At 35.0% G+C, this 18,697-nt stretch overlaps 2 protein-coding genes across 2 annotated transcripts; one reads left to right on the top strand and one right to left on the bottom strand.

The window, feature by feature from the left end:
• Nucleotides 1-6,632: 6,632 nt before the first annotated feature.
• LOC104221957 (leucine-rich repeat receptor-like serine/threonine-protein kinase RGI4) lies at nt 6,633-10,363 on the top strand. The gene is made up of 2 exons (XM_009773112.2): nt 6,633-9,553; nt 9,650-10,363. Exons 1-2 carry the CDS (start codon nt 6,742-6,744, stop codon nt 10,114-10,116), a joined length of 3,279 nt encoding a protein of 1,092 aa, XP_009771414.1. The 5' UTR covers nt 6,633-6,741; the 3' UTR covers nt 10,117-10,363.
• Nucleotides 10,364-11,404: 1,041 nt separating this feature from the next.
• Nucleotides 11,405-15,186, bottom strand: LOC104221958 (uncharacterized). Its single transcript, XM_009773113.2, has 6 exons — nt 15,006-15,186; nt 13,598-13,881; nt 13,380-13,482; nt 12,942-13,034; nt 12,549-12,636; nt 11,405-12,047 (listed from the first exon to the last, which is right to left on the bottom strand). The coding sequence occupies exons 1-6, from the start codon at nt 15,068-15,070 to the stop codon at nt 11,757-11,759; spliced, it is 924 nt and encodes a 307-aa protein (XP_009771415.1). The 5' UTR covers nt 15,071-15,186; the 3' UTR covers nt 11,405-11,756.
• Nucleotides 15,187-18,697: the final 3,511 nt, after the last annotated feature.

The raw sequence follows: 18,697 nt of genomic DNA on the forward strand, positions 1-18,697 counted from the left end.
CCCAACACTTTTTTTATAGCGGAGATATTTGAATCAAATTTGTGTATCCTTTCATCGAACAACTTGTTATAACTCACAAGTACAAGTGTACGACTTTTGAGTAAGTATGTTCACTAATATTGGAGTATATGAACTAATTACACTAGCTAAAATTATACTTTTATTGTCCTATTTTATGTGACACATTTATTTTTTTTAAATCTTATTTCAAAATAATAATATTTTCCATATTTAAAGTACTTCAATTCTAAATTGTCATTTTACTCTTAGTAAAATAATTTATAGCCACAAAAATGTTTAAGGCATATATGTTAAACAGTTTCAAAAGTTTTTCTTTCTTTCAACTTTGCGTCCAATCAAATATCGTCTCATAAATTGAGCGAAGAGTAGAATTTTGATAATGTAATACTAGTATTGACTCCATCCCCAGCTTTACTTAAAACAACATAATTAGCATAATGATAATTATTTCAAACACACCATCATTCTTCAGAGATTTTTTTTTTTTGCTTTTTTTGTTGCACAATACGTTTAGAATTGTTATATATTCGAGTTAGAAACTGTGGAAGACAAATGATTTGAAAACTCATATTCCCAAAAGACAAAAAGAAATATGCTAACTTCCAACAGAACAAGAATGGACAAGAGCAGCGATAAATTGAAATAAAAATGGAGATGGAAAGGTTGTGGGAGGAACATGGGGCACGTACATGCACGTTAATTCTTGAAAGGCGCATATATAGTTGGTGACACTGGCTAGTAGTGGTAGATGATATATAAAAAAGTTTGTATACACTATAAGTATAAAAATTTATCTATATTATTAGGTCACTCGAAGCATATTTACAAATAAGTCATCTTAAAATATGAAGTTTGTAATTTTGAAAATAAAATTACTACACCAGATAAAGATGATATGAGCGTATAATAATTTCTTACACTAATGATATATATAACTTCAACCGATAGATAATGAATCTTATTCTTTTGGAACATCCACAAATTCATATGCTCTTGTTTTAATTTATTCCCCTTAGGATAAAACCAATATCTGATCTGTCCATGATTGCTAATGTGGGATTTTAACATTTCGATTAAATACAAAATCCAATCATCTCATGTTCTCATGTGACCCCAAATTTTTAGTTTACATTTGAGTTCCCCAATATTTTAATTGATCGTGGAATGTGCCATGCATTTTCCTATAAGATCTGCATCATCGCTCCCGTGATGACATCTCTTATTTACATAATGTATTGAAACTCCTGATCTGATTCGGACCAAGAATAACCAAATTGCAAATAACAAAAGCATGTCTACAGTGTGAGAATGAGGTGAAGTTTCTTTTGTTTTTTTTTTCTTCTTCTTATTTTAGTTTTGGAGAAACAAATAAAAGTATATCAAATTAATACTGTAATTATGCAGAGTAAATGGTAGAGAAGCTATGACATGTGGCCCATGACGGAGCCACATGTACTAAAGAAGTCATTCCTAGAAAATTACCCTCCATAGCTAGGTGAATTTACCTTTGACTTTCTTGTTGGTTTACTTCTTCATTTTTTAAATGAAAATTTTGGCTTCGTCTCTATGACAAGTCCATCTATAACACAACTTGTCTCTGATATTTGAACGTTATACATTAAAGGACATGTTATTTCATTGTTTTAAATCATCGAATATAATTAATTATGATTAAGTAGTAACTATATATATAAATGTCCATAATACAAGAAAAGGGTGAATTGTGTCTTGCCCGATTTTTTGTGTGTTAAAGAACTTGCAGATTTCAGTACCAATCACAAAGTAAAGTGCATAAACTTAAAAATACAAGTAATTTTTACGTGAAAAACCTCCTTGTTCATGGTAGTAAATATATGTAGGATTTTTTAGATTTCACTAAATAACAAAAGCAATTTTTCGGTTATAACTTAATAACCAAAAAACTATAAACTTTAGTACCTTAACCCCTACAATCAACCAAATTATAGCTTACTCTCCTAGACTATAAACTCTAGCCTAGAACATCAAACAAACTCCCAGAATTATTTATCTATGATTATATTTCTAAATAGGTTACAATTAAAAAATGATAACTCAAAATTTAAGCAACTAAGGAACTAAGCAGCTTCTTCTTCAAATCAAATCCTTCAATTGAGCAACTTGAATTTAGAATGCATTGTATAACTGTTATTTCTCACTAATATATGTATTGGATAATTCAATCGTCCACCGAGATTTAGATATAAAAATTACCATTGAAATTTAAACCTTTATCTCTTAAAAATTTCACTAATTTCATTGACAGTTAGGTCCCATCCATGTCTAAACCAACTTTCATATAGTTATGAAACATCGGCTTGGTATATGTAGTGCGTTAAGTACGAGTACAGTTGAGGGTGGAACTAATAACCAGAAACAATAAATGCAATTGTATAGTAACAACACTTTTCACAAAATTGTATAGAATTTTTACAGTAACTTCGCATTGTAGATTAACTACATACCAAATTCTCAATATTAATTAATGCTCTCTTATTTTTTACCATGTGAAGCTCAAGAAAATATTTCACCAGCAATGCTAGAACAGAGAAAATGAGGAGCATATAAATTCATGGAAACTGGAAAGATAGAGAATAGACAGATACCATAGAGTATATTTTTACTGAATAGTAGTAATGTCAGATCATGTTTCTACTTAAAGAGAATGACTATTCACTAGTTTGCTAAGTAACAAACGTGACTTTTTTCCCACATTAAAATCCAGAAGTACTTTGTTAAAGATACCTACTCTTTTCAGGCTCAAAGGAGATAAAGTTGAAGTTACTTACGCTTAAAAGAAAGGGTGGTGGAGAATCCAGTTTCGTATACAGAATTTTTCATCCCCATTTTGGAGTTTCGCTTCTTTTTATGCGGCATCATTTATTTGGCTAATGTTTCTCCCTTTATTTTCTTTTTGAAGTAATGTTTCATGATTTAAACATTCATTAATCTAGTAGGCTAAGACGTTACATTGAGACAATGGGGATAAACCGGTAACTCATAGGCAGTGGTTTAATTGATTAAGGAAATGATAGCGTAGCGAAAACTAGCTTTCATATCACTACTACAAAACTGCCAAAAATCGATCGAAATCGGCCGAAAAACTGAAAAACCGACCAATTTTCGACCGACTTTAATCCATCGAAATTAGGCTAGTCGGTAAAAAATACCGACCGATTTGATCGGTCAATTAATTTTCACAAACGATCCAAAAGAAAAAATTGCCGAAAAACCGACCGAATACGGTTGGTATTTTTAATTATGCAATTAAAAAATGCACCATCTGGGAATCAAACTAAGGTCTGCATTGTGGCAGCCTGCAGAATGCTATTCTACCACTAGACCATTGGTACATTTTAGTTTAAGACTTTCTTTTAATTTGTTTATACTCTTTCTTTTCATTTTCGCGCGAAAATAACCTTTTATTAAAAATATAAAATTATCGACCGAAGTCGGTCGGTATTTTAAAATGACTGACTGAAATAATCGACCGATTTCAATTGCTTTTTTTAAATATTAATTTTAATTTATTTTGTATGAAAAACCGATTTCGGTCGGTTTCTAGTAGTGTATACTAATAAATTGTTACTGTTTATGAACCGGAACCTATAGTATGATTTATCCATGACTAGGATGAAATTTAGGTGAAATTAAGTGGAAGTTTGAGTAGACTTTTATTGAAGATCAAAGGATAAGTTGTAGTTATGGGTGAAATCCTACTTGAATTTAGAGCTAGTTGGTTCTCCTCGAGAAGCGTGCAGAATAATTGACCAGACAGACATTTAGGAGTAAATTCTACACCATCGATTACACTGTTTGTGATTGACCACTTAAAATAGCCTAATTGTCATTATAGACTGCGCCATATTGCTAAATGTAATGTAATGTATGAAACAAATTTCTTACAAGGAAAAGACACATTTACTAAGTAATTTAAATTCCACTTTAAGTAATTTTTTTGGCTTTTTTATATATATTAATAAGAAATTTACTTTTTAACATTAATTAATAATGAAGTTAACCATATTAACTTTAATTTACTCATTGAAAATATAACAAATTGCTATTAGGCTCTTTAATCCAATGACAACTTTGGAAAAAATAAGTTAATTACTTTTTGATATTTGAAAAAATCAAATATTATGAATCACAAAAAATCATTTAAAGTGGACTGGAAGAAGTAATTGATGAAGAAATAATGAATGACAATTTTTTCCTTTTTTTCTTGATTTTTAAAGTGAAGAGCCCGTGATCGAATTATGCTAAATGGAAAAGCACGAGAGTTGAGATCTAATCTACAATTGCTTTTTTGTTTTTTTTGGTTGATTTGTGGTACAAAAAAAATAATTTTCTGTTAAGTATTATTTTATGACAAGACTAATATCCTTTACAGCAAGCCCACCCGACAACATGACTTGAAACTTTTGCAGTTTAATAAAAGTAATTAATCTTAATATGTTTTTAAAAACTGCAAGTTCTCCTCACTACTGCACCACCCTAGCTCAGGCTCAGATTCAACTCTCTCTAATTTAATTAGAAGAGATCTCCATCTTAATACTACTAATATTATAAGCATAATCATTGTCTTAGAAATATAAATTTAATTCATGCACTTATTCTTCTACTACTTCCTAAGAATTACAGATCCAGATCCCTATGCTTTAAATTAACACTCTCCTTTGTCTCTTTGTTTTTCTCTATCTATGTGTTTATTTAATTTCGGGTGAGAAGGTTGGCAACGGAAGTTTTTGATGATCCCTCGTGCTTAATTATTTTGTGAAAAGGCATTGATTAATGTTTGTTTGAATTTTAAATAGTCATAACTCATAAATATGAAGTAGATTTTGATACATTAATTCTTTTAACTTATTCTTATTCTTAGAATAAATAGGCATAACTTATTCTATCTTATTCTTCATTTTCGGGTTTGCCCTTTAAATGTATTTTTAAGAGTGAGTGGTACAACTGAAGTCATTTTCTGAGAGAATATTTTCATGAAGAAGTTATTTTCTAGTGTTTGATTAATAGAAAATATTTTTTATTAAAAGGGATAGTTTCGCTCACTTATGAATGAAAGTCGATTGTCTTACCATTACCTTAATTTTTAACTTTATATTATGTGCTTCAACTACTAACACTTAGAATACCTTCTGTCTTGCTAGTGAATATGATAGAACTAGTTTAGTTTCAATAAGAGTAGTATAATAGCTTTGGAAATTAGGATTTTAAGTTTAATTAATTATTGCCTTGTAACCTTCTTCGTAATTCCAAGGCTCAAGAAAAATTTAATATTTTATTATTTTAAACTTAATATATAAATATATTTTTTTCATGTAAATTTATTTGGTACGATTCGGTATTTTTTTGTTATTTTCATAAAATAAAAATCTATCCTAATTATCTGTACGATTATAGATTTATATAAAAACCTACAGTTATATTAAAAAAAATCTAAAAATCGGTTCGGTACGATACCATTCGATCGGTTTAGTCGATTTTTAAATGTCGAAACCTCTATCCACCTCCAACAGTTATTTTTCAAACTTTCTGAAGCAAATTAACCCTTTTCTGAAATCCAACTTAGCCCAGCCTTTAGCCTGTCACTTTAAAGCTACCCCAAAATAAAAAGAAAAAAAGAAAAAGAGAAGACTTGGCTCTGCCCTCAGTTCTTGCCCTCCTCTGCTTCATTACCAAGTCACTGAAAATTAGTAGCCATAAGTCTTATAACTAACATGTGGCTGACTCATACTATTGTACTACTGCATATGATATGATGGACCATTTCTGCACCTTCTCTTATTTAAACCATTTGTAAGAACATGCTCTTCCTTCCAACTTCTGGTACCAACAAATATTTACCAGAATAACCCCCCCAACTAATCAAACATAGCCTCTTAATACCTATAGATACCCTATTACCCTGACCCCCACCCAAAAAAACCAAACAAAAGAAAAATATGCAGGCAGTTGATTATATATTGCTCCATTTTAATGAATTGTACTACCTAGTAATTAACACATAACAAGATTGCAGCAACTTGGCCTCACTAAAGAGTTATTTCAGACATTAATTATGCAACAAAAAGAAGGATGTGATAATTACTTATTTAAAAACAGCATTTGTTTCCCTTGGGACCTGCACTGATAAAAGATAGTCATATATAGGAGTCCAAACGGGCGGAGCGGGGCGGATATGGTTCGGGTCGAAAACAGGTAATGAAAACACGGATAAATTATCCGACCCAACCCATTGGTTAGCCATTTTCTAAATAGATAATATGGTTCTTATCCATATTTGACCCGTTTATTTTAAAAATTCATTATTCAACCCATTTTTAGTGGATAATATGTATGGTTAACTGTTTTCTTTTAACCATTTTGCCACTAGTGATATATGTATTTTGTGACAAGCAAAATCCAAAAAACTACTATCGGAGAATTATTAACAAAAGAAACAAATAGCAGCCAAAGGAAGAAAGGAAAAGATGGTATTGATATGAACTTTAATAATGAATTAATAAAGCCAAAGGAAGCCATATGCATCAGCAACTATCCCAAGTGCAATAATAATAATAGAAAAATTGAAAGTGCTCTTGGATCCAGATCTTCTATTGTTTTTCCTCTATAAACAAAACATGGGGTTCCCCCCTCTACAATCCCAAAGTCCTCTCAACTTTCTCTCTTCTTCCCCTCTCAGCAGCAATGCCTGCTCCTTCAACAAATCCTTTTCTTCTTCTTTTTTCCAATATCTTCTTATTTCTCTCCTTAAACTCTCTTTTCTTCTCTTCTTGTTATTCTATTGATGTACAAAGTCAGGCACTTGTTGCATGGAAACAAACATTAAACAGTTCTGATGATGTTTTGAAATCATGGAATGCTTTAGACAAAAGTCCCTGCAATTGGTTTGGCATACACTGTAACTCTAATGGTCAAGTTGTGAGCATAAGTCTCAAATCAGTAAATTTACAAGGACCATTGCCTTCAAATTTTCAGCCCCTCAAATTCTTGAACACCCTTGTTCTTTCATCTGCTAATCTCAGTGGTCCAATCCCAAAAGAGTTTGGAGACTATCTTGAACTTAGTCTCATTGATATTAGTGACAATTCAATCACTGGTACCATTCCACAAGAAATTTGTAGGCTTAACAAGCTGCAAATTTTGTCTCTCAGTTCAAATTATCTTGAAGGTGATATTCCTTCTGAAATTGGCAACTTGTCCAGTCTCAAGAATCTCTTGATTTATGACAATCAACTGAGTGGTGAGATTCCAAAGGGTATTGGAAAGTTGAGCAATCTTGAGGAATTCAGAGCTGGTGGAAATCAAAATCTTAAGGGTGAACTCCCTTTGGAAATTGGAAACTGCAGCAACTTGGTTTTTCTAGGCCTAGCTGAAACAGGCATTTCAGGGAATTTGCCACCTTCAATTGGCAACCTGAAAAGGATTCAGACCATTGCAATTTACACAGCTCTTTTGTCTGGACCAATTCCAGAAGAGATTGGTAATTGCAGTGAACTCCAGAACTTGTACTTGTATCAAAATTCAATCTCAGGTTCGATCCCGCGGAGTATAGGGGAGCTTAAAAAGCTCCAGAGCTTATTGCTATGGCAAAATAGCATAGTTGGTGTGATTCCTAATGAGCTTGGAAATTGCAAAGCTCTTACAGTTATTGATTTATCTGAGAATCTTTTAACAGGTAGCATTCCTACTAGTTTTGGTGGCATTTTAGGTCTTGAGGAGTTGCAGTTGAGTGTCAATCAGTTATCAGGTATTATACCTCCTGAAATATCTAATTGTACTTCTCTGTCTCATTTGGAAGTTGACAACAATGATATTTCAGGCCAGATTCCTAATGAAATAGGAAACTTAAAGAGCTTGACTTTATTCTTTGCATGGAAAAATAATTTAACAGGCAATATTCCTGTTTCCTTATCTCAATGTGAGAATCTTCAGGCTCTAGACCTTTCTTACAACAATCTTTTTGGTCCCATACCAAAAGAAATCTTTGCTTTGAATAATCTGACAAAACTGCTGCTTCTTTCCAATGATTTGTCTGGCTTTATACCACCTGATGTTGGTAAATGCACAAACTTGTATAGATTCAGGGTGAACAACAATAGGCTAGGGGGTACTGTTCCATTGGAGATAGGAAACTTAAGAAGTTTGAATTTCCTTGACATGAGTCACAATCATTTTATGGGAGGAATTCCTGCATCATTATCTGGTTGTCAAAATCTTGAGTTTCTTGATCTCCATTCAAATGCATTCACTGGTCCCTTGCCAGAAACCCTGCCTAAAAGCCTACAGTTTGTGGACATTTCTGACAACAGGCTTACGGGTTCGTTAAGTCCAAGTGTTGGTTCTTTAGCTGAATTAACAAAACTGAATCTTGGGAAAAATCAACTTTCTGGCAGAATTCCAGCAGAGATAATTTCTTGTAGTAAGCTTCAGCTGCTAGATCTTGGGTACAATGGTTTCTCAGGTGATATACCTAAAGAGTTGGGTAAAATACCATCCCTGGAAATCTCTCTCAACCTTAGTTGTAACCAATTTACAGGCGTGATTCCAAGTGAGTTTTCAGGTTTTACTAGACTAGGAAACCTTGATCTCTCCCACAACAAACTCATCGGGAATTTAGATGTTCTTACAAACCTTCAAAACCTTGTCTCGCTCAATGTATCATTCAATGACTTCTCCGGAAAACTGCCCAATACCCAATTCTTTCATAAGCTTCCTTTGAGTGATCTTACTGGAAACCAAGCTCTTTATATCTCTGGTGGGGACGTGACTCAACTGGGACCCGCTCGACGTGCCAAATCAACCATGAAACTTGCTATGTCGATCCTTGTCAGTATTAGTGCTGTGCTAGTGCTTCTAGCCATTTACACCTTGATCAGGACACGAGCGGCCAAGTACAGATCTCCAGATGTTGATACTTGGGAAATGACTCTTTACCAGAAGTTGGACTTTTCAATAGATGACATTTTTCATAATCTAACATCAGCTAATGTCATTGGCACTGGAAGCTCTGGAGTTGTGTACAGGGTAATGACCGAAAATGGGGTTACTCTGGCAGTCAAGAAAATGTGGTCATCAGAGGAATCAGGAGCGTTTAGTTCAGAAATTCGTACTCTAGGTTCAATCCGTCACAAGAATATAGTACGCCTCCTTGGTTGGGCTTCAAACCAGAACATGAAACTACTATTCTATGACTACCTACCTAATGGGAGTTTGAGCTCATTGCTCCACGGTGTTGGCAAAGGAGCAGCAGAATGGGAGACCAGATTTGATGTGGTCATTGGAGTAGCTCATGCACTTGCATACTTGCATCATGATTGTGTACCTCCTATAATGCATGGAGATGTCAAAGCAATGAATGTATTGTTAGGCCCTAGAATGGAGCCTTATTTAGCCGACTTTGGGTTGGCAAGGATTGTCAACACTGATGTCGATGCAGACTTGTTGAAGCAAAGCCAAAGGCCTCATCTTGCTGGTTCTTATGGCTATATGGCTCCAGGTAATTATTTATACTATATTTATTATCTCAGCTTGATTGATTGCAGATCAACTTTTCTTGAATTGACAAAGACATTGCCTTGTTATGTACCCACAGAACATGCTTCGATGCAACGGATCACAGAAAAGAGTGATGTGTATAGTTTTGGTGTGGTTCTCTTGGAGGTACTAACAGGAAGGCATCCATTGGACCCAACATTGCCTGGGGGTGCACACTTAGTTCAATGGGTGCGCGAGCACTTACAAAGCAAGCGTGATCCAAATGACATTCTTGATCCAAAGCTTAGGGGAAGGGCTGACCCTGAGATGCATGAAATGCTGCAAACTTTAGCTGTTTCATTTCTGTGCGTGAGCACGAAAGCTGATGATCGTCCAATGATGAGAGATGTTGTAGCCATGCTCAAGGAAATTCGAAACGTTGATCCTGTAGTGTCTGAATCTGACCTGTTGAAGAAAAATGCAAGTGTAACAGCTCTTCCAAAATCACCTGGAACCAAGAATGCGGATTCCCAATTATCCTGTAGCTGCTCTTTTGTGTTTTCTGATAACTCTATCTCCAAATAAGGCTTCAGCATAGTGAACAAACTTGTGAATATGCCATGTTTTATAGCAGTATGACTTAGAGCAGGTTATAGATTTTAATTATAATCATTTCCATTCCTCAATCATGTACTCCTAGTAAGGGTGTTTTCAGTTTAGCATTAGTATTATAGAGTGAAATATCAGTGCTCATCATTATCTGAAATTGGTTTTTTACATACCAATTGGTACTCTATAGTCTATCAATCTTTCTTTTCTTTTCCTTTTTCTATTCCATCGGGACCTACATTGGTACTCTATAGTCTATCAATCTTTCTTTTCTTTTCCTTTTTCTATTCCATCGGGACCTACATGTTACCTCTCACCAACATAAGTATAATTCTGTCTATCAAAACTAAAACAGATGAAAAAAAAAAATCACCTAATATTCTTTCTCTATGGGAATGAGTACCATAAATACTTCAATTATAACTTGTGTGAGGGTTAAGAAACTGTATAGACATATGGAAAGTGAAGCAATCATTGGAGGGAGGTTCTTGGACTTATGTACGTTGAATTTATTGAACAGAAATAAGATTCCCAAGTGTCTCGCAAGAAATAGTCCAGCTGCCAACAATGAGTTGGCCCCATCACATGCTCATGTGATTTCTGAGAGAAGCTTTTAAGCAATTAGTATGCTTGCTCGTACGGGATCAATGTCACTTAACTTCGATTTCACGTTGGAATTTACCCCCATAATGTGGGTTTATGTAGTACCATGATACCATTTCTTTGAAAACAGTTTAATAAGTAAAATTTATACATAGCAAGATGGGCGAGTATTACATATTCATCCAGGAGAAAAATAGTTTCTTTTCTGTAAGAATATTCCATATCCCGAAAGAAGAATTAACCTAGATAGTCAGCGAACTAAAAATAGTATGTGGATGTATAATTATGTATAATAAGTATATAATCTATGTATACCGACTAGAAAAATAATCATTAAATACGACCCACTATTTGTGTAAAGGTCTCTATCCAGAACCCACTAGCCCAATTAATCCAAATTCGTGCCATATAAGACCTATTAAACGGAAAAGCACTCCTTACCAGGATTTTTTCATTTCCCGAACTCGAACCTGCTTCTAGTTAAGGGTGTAGCCAGGAAGGATCTATCCATCCGACCGCCAACTCTTGGTGGTAAGAGAAAAATAATGACCAAAGACTACCACAACCAAACAGGCGAGAATGGGTAGAATAACTCAAATCAAGAGATGCCTACAAAAAGGAAACTATTAGTGACTCATCATTCCCTGGGTCCAAGGAGGTCTACAGTTCCAAACATTTTCTATTAACATGAATAAGCAGAAAACATATAGTTGAAAATTGAAGCATTCTTATTTACAATCTGGTTAATGTGGCACAAGGTACAATTACTTCCAGTGAAACTGCTCATTCCTGTCATAACAAGATGAATATATCGCTCACACAACCCGCCTTCTATGTTGATCTTAACACTTCAAACTATTTTTGAGATGGCAACAATAGAGTGAATAACTGATCCATTTTGTTGTACTTCCACTAAGAGCCATTTTACAGTAGGAAGCAGTGCTTTTGCCTACATCCGGCAATGGCATCAGCAAACAAAACCATCATAATCCCTTTCGCTGTGTAATGGGGTTCTACTCAGGATAGCTGGACTCTAACTTCTTAAGTATGAAACTAACCACACTCCAATCAAAGCCACGGTACTGAAGCCAACGAACAATCCTTGCTTTACGTTTTTCTCTAGGCACACCCTGCCCTTTAAGCCACTGCTTAGATGCCTGGACAAACAATTGATCCAGGGAAGGTCTCGACATAGTAACTCTTGATTCTCCTGAGTCTTCCTCTTCACCAGCTTCGTCATTCTTGAAAACCAATTTTACGGCCTTGTTTGCATCTGTTTCGCTTACACCCTTCTTGATCAAGGCCTAATCCGTAAAATGATAAGGACGTTCAATCGGGTTATGACAAAAGCAGAACAAAACCAAAGCAACCCCTCTGTATAATAAAATGGAGGTGAGAAGAAAAGGGCGTAACTACTCAAAAGAACTAATGGACCGCATGGTTGGAACATGATAACTAAATAGCAGACTGTACCTCCATAGCACTATACTTGCAATGTTAAAATTATTCATTTCTTTTTGTTAAGTACTCAAGTTTGGATGTAATAAGAAACATATATGCTCCTGTGTCCTCCTAAGTGGATGGAAAAAGAAAAATTCCAGATTACCCAAGGAAAATTCAGGAAGATATTTACTAACTGCTCTCCAATGCTAGCCCAAATAAGACCAAGTCAAAATGAAAAAATAAAAGGTAGGTGAGAAACCCATTATTTTGGAACCGTACAACCAATTCACTCTATACAGAAGCATAAAAAAGTAAGCTCAAAATCTCCTTCAGTGAAGTAGTTGACAAAGAGGAAAATTTACTTGCTTGATTCGTCTTGGACCCCAACTTGAGGAAGACCATCTGGACCGAGAAAACATTTCAGCATACAGACTATCATTGATTAAACCCCTAGAGAAACACACAGAACAAATAAGAATGAGGTCATTATGGCGAAATTGAAATTGAGCCAAGAATTACCAACTCAGAAGTGACACAAAACCTATCGCACTATCTTCTTCTTCTACTAATTTTCCTTTTAGCAAGTCTAAGTGTAACTCTTAACGTCTAGATAAAAATAGAACAATGTTGGTGAACAAGTGACAACTGTACATCAATAGCCAAAATATGACTGTGATTTGAAATAACATCTGTGTGTTACGAAAGACCAGGTTGACTACTTTGATGGAGAATATCTTGATGGCAGTTCGATTTACCTGGTATGGAAATCTGTTATTACAGCATTAACAACACTGATTGTAAACTTTCTTCCCAGGAGTTTCTTCTTCAGTTCCACAGCCGTGAGTGCTCTGCACAGTTTAAAAAAGCATGCATCAGAAGAAGCTCCATTTGCACCAATCTAAGGGCTTCTTTTCTTAGCTTCACTGACTGGAAAGAGAATTCATGTGCATCAACAAAGGACTAACAGTTTCATCATTGGCACATCATTCTCTCCCTGAAAGCCACACTCATACAGCTCTATGCACACATATAATGAAGGAAATTAATGTTTATCCATCTAATATGCACCTTAGAGTCTTCAACACCAGTTGAAAATATCAGGTTGGAAGTCAGATCAGCGCAGTAGCAAATAATAGTTGATAGCAAATAAATAACGACCAGATAGAGAGATATAAGACATTTAATATTCTAACCTTGAAGCAAGTAATTGAACTGCTATCCTTTCTGCATCTACTCTAGCTTTATCAGTTTCGGCACGCCCAAGCCTAAAATCTGCGTTAACTTCATCTTCCTTCCCTGAAATTCCATAATAACTTCTTATTTTCTCATTTTCCATAGTTTGAATGCTGCATTATAATACGAGTTTCACTACAGGTAAGAACAACAGAGCTGTGGATAAATCCAATCATACCCCATTCAACCTCATTGTCTATGCTGGTCAGAAGCCTTTGTTTATGATTTTGAGACTTGGAATCAAAAGATATGCCTCCATTCTTCAACCTTCCACCAACAGAAAATCCAGTTTCCTGAACATTCCTATCCACGTTACTCTGCTTTTCTATGTCCAAAAAGCGCTTCCTTGGTGAAGCAGCTTCCAACTCTTGGCATTCTTTAGATTTCTTGGGAATGTGCCGGACTGGAAATGTGCTATAATCTCTGCCTCTGGAGCAGCTTATGGCACTGTATTTATGCACCCTAATAATCATATCATATTAAATCAAACCGTTTCTCGAGAGTAACATATACGGAAAAATACATATATTACATACCATAGTTATATGCCCGTTTTGATAAATTAGAGAATGAACTGCTGTAATATTTTCTATGCCCATATTTGCCCTAAAAATCAAAAGTGTGCTTGACTAAACCATGCGACACAACTACCATATTCGAGAATTTTGAGTATAAACTGCTTTAATTTTTCCATGGCTATGTTTGCCTAAAAATTAACCTTTGCTTAACAGAGCCATGTAAGATAAGTACCGATTTGGAGAATTAGAAGAATGAACAGCACTAATCTTTTCTACAGTCATGTCCGTCCGAAATATCAAACGTTTGCTTAAGAAACTCAAGTCACAGAAGTACCCATTTAATGAATTGGGACAACAAACGGCTCTATCCTTTTATGTGGTCATATTTGGTCTAAAAATCAAACCTTTGGTTAACCCACCAAACACAAAGAACCTATTTCAAAAAATTTGGAGAGTGAACTATCATAATATTTTGATGGTCACATTTGGTCTAAAACTCAAACCTTTTCTTCACAAATCCACTTACACAAGTACCTATTTCAAGAATTTGAATAATGAACTGCTGTAATCTCTTTCTGTGGTCATATTTATACTAAAAATCAAACCTTTGCTTAAACAATCCACTTAACACAAGTACATTTTCTATGTTCATGTTTGTCTTAAAGATCAAAGCTTTGCTTAAAAACCCCACTTAACACAAATACCCATTTCAATAATTTGGGACAATGAACTGCTGTTATCTTTTCTTTGGTCATATTTTCCCTAAAAATAAAACCCATTTCCGTAATTTGGAAAATGAACTGGGTAATCTTTTCTATGGTCATTTTTTGCCTTAAAAATCAAACCTTTGCTTAAACAACCCACGTTGCAGATTCACAGAAGCACTTCAAAAAAAGTTGTCAGCTTACCAAGATACTTACTATACATCAACAAATGCAGTAATATGTATGAACATTCAATAGTCAGAACTCTAGAAAACATGGTTGCAGCTGCTAGTAAAGAACTTAAATAGGGTAAGAATGATAAAATTTCTTCAGGACAAAACCCAAAGTGAGGAGAACTACTGACCAGGGGATGAAAATGGCTCGACAATGAAGCTGGATTGAAGCTTTAACTATGAAAGAAATTGCCATGTTCAAGTTCGTAGAGTTTTAGGCATTGACAGTCGTTTCAAGGAGCCCCAATTTTTATTTTTATTTTTATCGCATGAGCTTTTTCTTCTACAGTAACTTTTGTGCCAAACAAATCCTTTCTCTTAACTCTATTTTCTTCTTTTAAAAAAGGCAAAATACATATGCAACTCCTTAAAGTTGTCTATATTTTTCATTAGGGATTAAAACCAAATCAAACCAACTATATCGGTTTGGATTGGTTCGGTTTTATCAGATTTTTCAGGTTTTTCGGATTTTTTTGTTACTTAAATATTATTTCAATCTTACTTTGTAAAACTTTTGATAAGTAAATATATGTTTAGTAAAAATATAAAAAATTTGACAAATATATTATCTATTAAAATATTCTTACGAGAGAATTTTCTTAGTAACATATAATAGTTATTTTTTTAGTCTCAGACAATAATGTTTCGTTGATGCACACTTTCAAGGTTAACCGAATTTAGTAATTAAACATAAAAATCAATATGATACCTAAATAATAATGATCACTTCACATCCGAAAGATATAACAATTTAATAGATGTTAACATATGATATGAATATGAAAGAACAAAGAGATTGACGCATTTCAGTAATACTTGATGAGAAAGTGATCATACAACCCATTATTTAAAGTTAATAAATATGTAGCACTTAGTATACTATTAAATATTATATCCCGCAAGAGAATCCCAAATATTTCTAGACAAATTTTAAAGAAAATTCTATATAAAATCTTAAAAGTATATATAAAAATTACATATTTATATGTCGGTTTGGTTCGGGATTTTTTACTCAATACCAAACCAAATCAAACCAAACCTAGTCGGGTTTTTTAATCGGTTTGGTTTGACTTTTCGGTTTGGTGCGGTTTTCCGGTTCGGTTTGTACATCCCTACTTTTCATTATGGCTTTCCAACAGGACAGGATACATATGCAGCCCTTTAAAGTTGTCTATACTTTTCACTATGGCTGTCCAATGGGACGGGTGGTCTCGTCCCGTCCCGTATCCCGTCCCGGCCCACTTAATTCTAAACGGAAAGGGCTCATGTTAAACGGTACATGGAATGGGACGTGATGACAATTTTGTCCCGTTTATCCCATCCCATTCTGTCCCGTCTCGCTTGTCTCGTCTGTCCCGCGTTTTTTTTTTTTTTTGAAATATAGACGTTGGGCAACGGCCTCCATTGCGAATATAGCCATTCCCAACGGCCAAAATGGCTATATTTGCCCCCCCCCCCCCCCCAAAAAAACCCCTAACCCACCTCCAATTTTTTTTAATATAATCCCTAAGTTTATTAAATTACACTTTGGCCCTATTTTTTACTCTAAATACCCCATCCTTCTTCATTTTTTTCCCACAAAAATCAATCATTCTCTCTCAAATCTCTTACATTCTATCTATATTATTCTCTCAGTTTTCTCACAATCAAGTAATCAACTAAGTTTCAAGTATTTGGGCAAATTTTTGGAGCAACTTTCAAGCTTCAAATTAATTCGTCAAGTATTTGGAGCAATTTTTTGGGTAATTTCTTCAAGATTAAATATTTAATCACGGTGCACTCGTTCCATCTCCTAATTTTAATATATAATTTTTGCGTATCATTTTAATGCTTAATTTTTGTGTTTACTTTACGTTTTCTATTTTCGTATTTCATTTGTGTGTTTAATTTTTTGTGTTAACTTTTTTTAATTTAATATCGTATTTAAATTATGGCACCTAAAAATGTATTTGGCCTATTTAAAAAAAGTAGTAAAAAAAGTAGTAAAGGTGATAGTAGTAGTAATCCTAGTCCTAGTCCTAATCCTTCTCCTAGAATTAAAAAAACATATAGATGAAATGACTCATGTTGATGAAACTTCATTTTTCCAACCTCCCCCCCCCCATGTTATAATATTAATTTCAGATAACAACTAAATCATGAAACTTTACAAAGACAATTTGGCAATGATATTTTTATTGAGGACGAAGATGTCACGACCTCGGTTTCGCCCTCCGTGAACCATCGTGACAGCACCTAGTCTCTATGACTAGGTAAGCCTAAATTCGCAGAAGATAACCAACTTGCGGAAGTAAAACAATTTTAAAAACAGAAATAAAGCAATAACAGTGTGGAAATGAGCCGCTCGACATACACCATATATAAATCTCAAACCAATATCCAAATCCAAGACTCGGAAACCCACGAATCACAAGCTAAGAAAAAAAAAGAAATACTACATAGCTCTAACTCCGGAATTTGTCTAATAAGAACAGAAAGTACAGAAGGGTTAAATACTAAACGGCAGGAATAGAAAGGGACTCCTCGATCTGCAGACACGGCAGATGTACCTCGAAGTCTCTAAGTAGTCGTCTCCCTCAAGGATGGTAGGCCTGAGTAGAAGTACCTGGATCTACACATGAAAAACATGCGCATAAGAGGCATGAGTACACCACAGCGGTACTCAGTAAGTGCCAAGCCTAACCTCGGTTGGGTAGTGACGAGGAAGGTCAGGGCCCTACTGAGGTTAAATACAATATAAGGGTTAACAGTGTGGAATAAAATAGTATAAATAAGTGCAACAGTAAGAATTAGCATAGAATTGACAGAACAACAACAACTAGAACAGAGACAAAACAAGCCAAGGTAAAAGATACAGCTCAACACAGAGATAACAACCGGGGCACCTTCCAGAATACCGTCCTGTAGCCCCAATTACAACTGTCCAGTGGATCTCCCGGGATACCGTCTCGTAGTCCATCATACAACTGTCCAGTGGATCTCCCGGGATACCGTCCCGTAGTCCATCATATATATGTCCGAAGGATCTCCCGGGATACCGTCCCGTAGTCTAACTATCAATGCGCGGGGATCTACCGAAAATCCCGATCCGTAGTCCCAAGTGTAAATACCCAGTACTGGGGGGAATCTATTGGGTGCATTCCCGCAGTCCCATATAACTGTGCAGGGGGATCTATCGGGAATCTAACCCGCAGTCCCAAGGTAAATGTGCAGGGGGATCTATCGGGAATCTAACCCGCAGTCCCAAAGTAAATGTGCTGGGGGATCTATCGGGAATCTAACCCGCAGTCCCAAAGTAAACAGACAAGGGGGAGCTACCGGAATCCCACATCCGTAATCCCAATGTAAATACACAGTAGCAGCAAGAAAATATTCAGAGAAGAGAAATTTCATGTTAAGGCAACAAATAATTCTAGCCTAGCATGCTGCACAGAGTTCAGGTAAACAGATTGAACAATTAAAGCAATTAAATCACTTAGACATGCTTTCCTAAGCTAACAACGGCTTAATAGTACAAGTAATAAAAGCAGGAGAAGGAACATACTAATAAATACTTAAAGAAAACCGGATTTCCAACAATTTGTACAAGTATACACTCGTTACCTCACGTACAAGGCATTTCAATTACCAAATATATCAATCATAAGGGGAAGGTCCCCCACACAAGGTTAGACAAGTCACTTACCTCAATGTCTCGAACACAACTCAAGTTTAATTATAGTTTTACCCCTTGATTCCACCACCAATTCGCTCGTATCTAGTCACAAGTTACTTAATTACATCAATAAACGCTAAATGAATCAACCCTAATGCATGAAAATGA

The sequence above is a fragment of the Nicotiana sylvestris genome, chromosome 7, assembly GCF_000393655.2.
Source record: "Nicotiana sylvestris chromosome 7, ASM39365v2, whole genome shotgun sequence".
Taxonomy (NCBI): domain Eukaryota; kingdom Viridiplantae; phylum Streptophyta; class Magnoliopsida; order Solanales; family Solanaceae; genus Nicotiana; species Nicotiana sylvestris.